The sequence below is a fragment of the Ranitomeya variabilis genome, chromosome 1 (genome assembly GCF_051348905.1).
Source record: "Ranitomeya variabilis isolate aRanVar5 chromosome 1, aRanVar5.hap1, whole genome shotgun sequence".
In the NCBI taxonomy this organism is placed as follows: domain Eukaryota; kingdom Metazoa; phylum Chordata; class Amphibia; order Anura; family Dendrobatidae; genus Ranitomeya; species Ranitomeya variabilis.
This window is the reverse complement of record NC_135232.1, coordinates 603430084-603437342: the sequence shown is the minus strand read 5'-3', so window position 1 is coordinate 603437342 and position 7259 is coordinate 603430084. Positions and strand designations below refer to the sequence as shown.

At 45.7% G+C, this 7259-nt stretch overlaps 1 protein-coding gene across 1 annotated transcript; it reads right to left on the bottom strand.

Annotated features, from left to right (window-relative positions):
- Nucleotides 1-3566: 3566 nt before the first annotated feature.
- Nucleotides 3567-6452, bottom strand: VPS72 (vacuolar protein sorting 72 homolog). The gene is made up of 6 exons (XM_077259384.1): nt 6267-6452; nt 4972-5124; nt 4697-4805; nt 4446-4622; nt 4178-4322; nt 3567-4053 (listed from the first exon to the last, which is right to left on the bottom strand). Exons 1-6 carry the CDS (start codon nt 6381-6383, stop codon nt 3678-3680), a joined length of 1077 nt encoding a protein of 358 aa, XP_077115499.1. The 5' UTR covers nt 6384-6452; the 3' UTR covers nt 3567-3677.
- Nucleotides 6453-7259: the final 807 nt, after the last annotated feature.

Below are 7259 nucleotides of genomic sequence, written 5' to 3'. Positions count from 1 at the left end.
TAAAGTGCTCACTATGCATCTAGATAAGTTCCTTGAGGGGTCTAGTTTCCAAAATGGGGTCACTTGTAGGGGAGCTCCAATGTTTAGGCACACAGGGGCTCTCCAAACGCGACATGGTGTCCGCTAACGATTGGAGCTAATTTTTCATTCAAAAAGTCAAATGGCGCGCCTTCCCTTCCGAGCCTTGCCGTGCACCCAAACAGTGGTTTACCCCCACATATGAGGTATCGGCGTACTCAGGAGAAATTGCCCAACAAATTTTAGGATCCATTTTATTCTGTTGCCCATGTGAAAATGAAAAAATTGAGGCTAAAGAAATTTTGTGTGAAAAAAAAAGTACTTTTTCATTTTTAACGATCAATTTGTGAAGCACCTGAGGGTTTACAGTGCTCACTATGCTTCTACATAAGTTCCTTGGGGGTCTAGTTTCCAAAATGGGGTCACTTGTGGGGGAGCTCCAATGTTTAGGCACACAGGGGCTTTCCAAATGCGACATGGTGTCCGCTAACGATGGAGATAATTTTTCATTCAAAAAGTCAAATGGCGCTCCTTCCCTTCTGAGCCTTACCATGTGCCCAAACAGTGGTTTACCCCCACATGTGAGGTATCGGTGTACTCAGGAGAAATTGCCCAACAAATTTTAGGATCCATTTTATCCTGTTCCCCTTGTGAAAATGAAAAAATTGAGGCTAAAATAATTTTTTTGTGAAAAAAAAGTACTTTTTCATCTTTACGGATCAATTTGTGAAGCACCTGGGGGTTTAAAGTGCTCACTATGCTTCTAGATAAGTTCCTTGGGGGGTCTAGTTTCCAAAATGGGGTCACTTGTGGGGGAGCTCCAATGTTTAGGCACACGGGGGCTCTCCAAACGCGACATGGTGTCCGCTAAAGATTGGAGCCAATTTTTCATTCAAAAAGTCAAATGGCGCTCCTTCCCTTCCGAGCCCTGCCGTGCACCCAGTGGTTTACTGTTGTGAATTCCGTCTGGGCTCCCTCTGGTGGCCTTTAGCGATACTGCGGGTCTGGAGCTGGGCTCAGCTGCCTCATTTCCTGCTATGCTGGTTCCTATTTAACTCCACCTGGACCTTTACTTGTTGCCTGCTGTCGTTGTATTCAGTACTGGTTCTGACCTCTCCTGGATCTCCCTGGTGACCTGTCTCTTTCTGAGAAGCTAAGTCTTGCTAGTTCTTTTTGCTCATTGTTTCCTTGAATATGTTTCTCAGTATATGATGTGTTCAGTCCAGCTTGCTTATATGTGATTTTTCGCTTGCTGGTAAGCTCTGGGGTGCAGAGTGCGCCCCTCACATCGTGAGTCGGTGTGGGGGTTCTTGTACTTTCTGCGTGGATAGTTTTTGATAGTTTTTGTACCGACCGCCCAGATCCCTTGCTTTCTTCTGTCTATTTAGTGTTAGCGGGCCTCATTTGCTTAAACCTGTTTTTCATTCCTACGTTTGTATTTTCCCCTTAACTCACCGTTATTATTTGTGGGGGGCTGTCTAAACTTTGGGGTTATTTCTCTGAGGCAAGGGAGGCTTTGCTTTCTCTCTAGGGGTAGCCTGTTTCTTAGGCTGTGAAGAGGCGTCTAGGTTTTTAGGTAACGCTCCACGGCTGCCTTTAGTGTGTGTGGATAGGTTCAGGATTGCGGTCGGTATAGTTCCCACATTCCCGGAGCTAGTCCTACTATTCAGGTTTACCTATCAGGTCAGTTTGGTGATCCTACCACCGGATCATAACAGTTTACCCCCACATGTGAGGTATCAGCGTACTCAGGACAAATTGGACAACAACGTTCCTGGTCCAGTTTCTCCTTTTACCCTTGGGAAAGTAAAAAAAATTGTTGCTAAAAGATAATTTTTGTGACTAAAAAGTTAAATGTTCATTTTTTACTTCCATGTTGCTTCTGCTGCTGTGAAACACCTGAAGGGTTAATAAACTTCTTGAATGTGGTTTTGAGCACCTTGAGGGGTGGAGTTTTTAGAATGGTGTCACTTTTGGGTATTTTCAGCCATATAGAACCCTCAAACTGACTTCAAATGTGAGGTGGTCCCTAAAAAAAATGGTTTTGTAAATTTTGTTGTAAAAATGAGAAATCACTGGTCAAATTTTAACCCTTATAACTTCCTAGCAAAAAAAAAATGTGTTTCCAAAATTGTGCTGATGTAAAGTAGACATGTGGGAAATGTTATTTATTAACTATTTTGTGTCACATAACTCTCTGGTTTAACAGAATAAAAATTCAAAATGTGAAAATTGCGAAATGTTCAAAATTTTCGCCAAATTTCCGTTTTTTTCACAAATACTCAGAAATTATCGACCTAAATTTACCACTAACATGAAGCCCAATATGTCACGAAAAAACAATCTCAGAATCGCTAGGATCCGTTGAAGCGTTCTTGAGTTATTACCTCATAAAGGGACACTGGTCAGAATTGCAAAAAACGGCCAGGTCATTAAGGTCAAAATAGGCTGGGTCATGAAGGGGTTAAGGGCATAAAAGTTCAAAGATGGAAAATTGCAAAACTTTCGCCAAATTTCCGTTTTTCACAAATAAACAAGTCACATCAAAGAAATTTTAACACTATCATGAAGTACAATATGTCACGAGAAAACAAGCTCAGAATCACCGTGATCCATGGAAGCATTCCAGAGTTATAACCTCATAAAGGGACAGTGGTCAGAATTGTAAAAATTGGCCTGGTCATTAACATGCAAATGTGGGTAAAGGGGTTAAAAAAAAAAAAAAAAAAGTTTTTTTTAAAAAAACCAATATAAAAGTTCAAATCACCCCCCATTTGCCCAATTCAAAATAAATTAAAAAAATACACATATTTGGTATCACCACGTTCAAACGCCCGATCATAATATAAAAAGTATTAATCCGATAGGTAAATGATGTAACACGAAAAAAAAAAAAAAAAAAGCCAAAATTATGATTTCTTGGTCACCACAATGTTGCAATAGCGGGCGACCAATACACTGTATCTACAAAATGGTATGAATAAAAACATCAGCTCGGCGCACGAAAGAATAAGCCATCACCACCCAGATGACGAAAAATGGAGACTCTACAGGTCTCAGAAAATAGCGCCATTTTAAAAAAAACAAATTTGGGATTTTGTTTTCACCACTTAAATCAAAAAAGAACCTAGACACGTTTGTTTGGTGTCTATGAACTCGTAATGACCTGGAGAATCATAATGGCAGGTCAGTTTTAGCATTTGGTAAACATGGTAAAAAACAAAAAACAATTCTAGAATTTGACTTTTTGTTGCAATTTCAACGCACTTGGAATTTTTTTCCCATTTCCACTACACAATATGGTAAAACCAATAGTGTTGTTTAAAAGTACGACTCGTCCCGCAAAAAGCAAGGCCTCACATGGCCATAATGATGGAAAAATAAAAAAAGTTATGTCTCTGGGAAGAAGGTGAGCACAAAATAAAAACACAAAAATTGGAAAATCCCAAGGTGGTGAAGGGGGTTAATATTTATTTTAACTCAAAGAATTCTGTTCAGATTCCCTCTGTGTCCCACCATGGTCTACGGAGATTACACTGCACAGAAGGGACTGGGACCAGAAAATAATTTATTATATAGAAAAACATTTAAAAAAAAACCATGACTGATGAGAGTTGTTGTGCGCCTGACTTCCTCAGTCTCCCGCACTGTCCGGGTGATCAGGATGTCGGCACGCTCTGCTTGATGACTATCTTCTGCCGCGTGTTGCGCTGGCTGGTGTCCTGTGTGGTGGTGGCAGGAGCCATGGAAGCGGCAGCCATGGCGGCGTTGGGCAGGCCGTGAGCAGTGATGTATTTCTTGTAAGCCTCTCGGATGATCTTAAAGGCGCGGGCGTTGTAATAGGGGATGTCAGTGATGGGGTCTCGGTACTGTGCGGGTTTGTGGGTGACGGGGCACAGCTCGCGGATGGGGAGGCGGGTTTTGTTCCTCGGAAAAATATGTTCGAAAGTCTCGTCTTCGGAGAAGGTGATGAAGGTTCGGGAACATTTGCTGACAGGAGGTACAACTGAGTCACCGGACAGCTCCTGCTCCAACCTGGAAAAGAAGAATGGGGTTCAATGTTAGTTTGGAACCAATACCAGTACAAAGCCTTAAGAGGAGGGGGAGTTTCTGTGCGACTCAGTGAATCTGCCATGGCCGCCAAATTGATTGCACTCACCCTTCCACGTCTACGTTTTCCTCCTTCACGCCGGCATCCGCGATAAGAGGCATGACCACGGAGTGGTAGCGAATGGTCGGCCCCACGTATCTCTGCTTCTTCTGCACCTGCTTCTTCTTGTCTGCCTCCAGGCGTTCGTAATTTTCTGCGAGCAGAAGAAAAACAGTATACGGGGCAATTAGCAAAACTATTAACTCCTTCCCGATTGGCGACAATTTCTTACTCTTCTTCCTCGAGTCATAACTTTTTTTCACCACCTTGTACTTACCCAGCGAGCGGATGTTGATCTCCTCAGTAATCTTGGCCTCCTCCAGAAGCTCCTCCTGGGTCAGGGGTCTGTCAGGGTGAGGCCCTTTTTTCTTGCGGGACTGCACCTGCCTCTCTTGCACGCGCAGGAAGGTCTGGCGCGTGTGCTCAGTGGTAGACTGGCGCATCTGCTTACGACCTGTCGAACAAAACAAAGTTCAGGGGAGATGAAAACAGGGAGCAACATCAAGTAAACAGTCACCACACACTCACTGTCCACGCTGTCTTCTGTGACCTCCTGCGGGGGTGGTCTCTCTGCACGGCTTTTGGGCGCAGCATCAGGTTTTGGCTTCGGCTTGGGCTTCAGGAGCTGAATCGGCTCCTGTGGAGGAGACAAGGGAGCTGTAGCATAAATAAGGGGGAATAGAAGTGACCGAGAGGATATCCACCATGCTTTACCCACCCACTACACAAATTCAAACTAACCGTAAGGTCATTTACAGCATCTCTCTCACTCTTCCCCGCTGGAAGACTACTTCTGCCCTCACCTTGTAAGCCTTGGTCACCACCCTGCGCTTCCGCTTGGGTTCATCCTCCTCGTGGTCACTGGTGGGCTCATCGCCCTCATCAATGTCGAAGTCAGAGTCCACCTCATCCTCGCTCTCCGATCGGACCTGGTTGTATTCCTCATCGCCAGATTCCTAAGGAAAGAAAGTGAAAGTCAGAGCCAGTAAGGATTTTTAAAGGGGATGCCGTACCATCAGTCACTGGTTAGATGAACCGTCCACCGCCAAAAACGTACAAGCATCTTTTCTAGTGTTCTTTACAACTGGGGGGAATTTGCTGTGAAGTGCATTTTTAAATGTCCACACCTTTGGAAACATTTGGACCGGGTTGGATAAAGCTAAAATTGATGTCTAGGAGTCTTCGTATTTGTGTGTCATTGCTATTGCTACCATTTTAGGGCACATATGAAACTCTTTTTATTGCACTTAATAGGGGGAGGAGAGGTGGCCAAAATAATGGCAATTGTAAGACACTCCACACAGTAAGATACCCCCACAGTGTGATGGACTCACCACTCCCCCACACACAGTATGACGCCTCCGCCACCCATCACAATGTATAATGTCCCCACACACAATATGATGTACTCACAGCTCCTCCACACACACAGTATGATAGCCCCCCGTCCCACACACAGCCCGGGGAGCCTCCAGAGTCCGCACTACACAATATGCCGCCCCAATCTGTATGATGTCCTCACACCCCCTCACTATCCTCAGTGACGGAACGGGTCTCTGCTGGCAGTCACATGACTTGCAGGTCCTTCAGTCTCTACCCCAAAGTAACAATGGAGCCGGGATCTGCTGTCGGCATCGCCACTATGATGTCCTGAGGACACACGCCCCAGTCTTTCAGGGACAGCTGGATGCGGAACTGTCGGGAGCTATGCATCAGCTCATAGTAATCGGTGGCGGGTCGGAGACCCCAGAATGATTGTGCCAGGCAATGGTGCCATCTAAGGGTCACTGTCAGAGACGTCACATGTCAGGAAGGGGATAAAATCATCGCCAAGTGCCCGCCTGCTGCTCTTCTGCCCAGAATCACTGTGGGCAGCATGGAGACCCCTCATATTGGGGTGTAAGATGGCCGAATCACTTCGCCCTTTATAGCCTGGGGTCCTGGTGCATGAGAATAGGGCTGGCGCTACAAGAGGTGCAGAGGACTGGGAAGAACAAGTGAATATGAACGAGGACTAGAAGTTCCAGCATGCCTTTATGATAGCCTGCAGGCTCTGCTGTTATACAGACCTAGAGATAGTTCCTCTGCAAACACTGACCTCGTTGAAGCCTCCATATGTCGTCTTGTAAAACTCATCCTCCTCCTCCCGGGTCAGCAGACCGGACATGCGGTTTCCCGCCGTCTTTCGGGGGGCTCTGCTCTCCGCCAAACTCATCTTGCGGTTCTAGAAATCGGTCAGCGACAGAACGAGCATACAGTGGGGAACAAGGAAACGCGGGCGAGCGCCGAGCGATGCAGCCAATCAGAATGCAGCACAGAAGCGAACATCGTCTTAGCCAATCAGAAAAGTCGTCATAATCCAGCATTCAAAGAAACGCCAATACGTCATCAGGTCTGCGACAATGTGGAGACACTGACAACCAAAATCCAACCGCAACATGGCTGATCGCACCAAGTGATTTCTACTTCATAGAAGACAGAAGTGAAAGGAATAAAGTTGATATTATTTACATTTGTGCCCATCTTTATTCTTGTTCTCCCTGCGATAGTAGGAAGGTGATAAATAGATTACAATGTGACGCCAAAGCAAACTGGTATATGCGTCCTGGTGATGGGATTGTCTTGGTAGGATCACAGCACCCTGGTATCCGGTGGAGCTTGTAGGGTGTTCCAGGTATACAGCAGGTCTTTTGGGGTGTTTCCTTGTATATGGGGGTCTTGTGCGGTGTTCTCAGTATATGGCAGGTATTGTGGGGTGTTCCCGGTATACGGCAGAGCTTGTAGGGTGTTCCTGGTATATGGCAGAGCTTGTAGGGTGTTCCAGGTATACAGCAGGTCTTTTGGGGTGTTTCCTTGTATATGGGGGTCTTGTGCGGTGTTCTCAGTATATGGCAGGTATTGTGGGGTGTTCCCGGTATACGGCAGAGCTTGTAGGGTGTTCCTGGTATATGGCAGAGCTTGTAGGGTGTTCCAGGTATACAGCAGGTCTTTTGGGGTGTTTCCTTGTATATGGGGGTCTTGTGCGGTGTTCTCAGTATATGGCAGGTATTGTGGGGTGTTCCCTGTATACGGCAGAGCTTGTAGGGTGTTC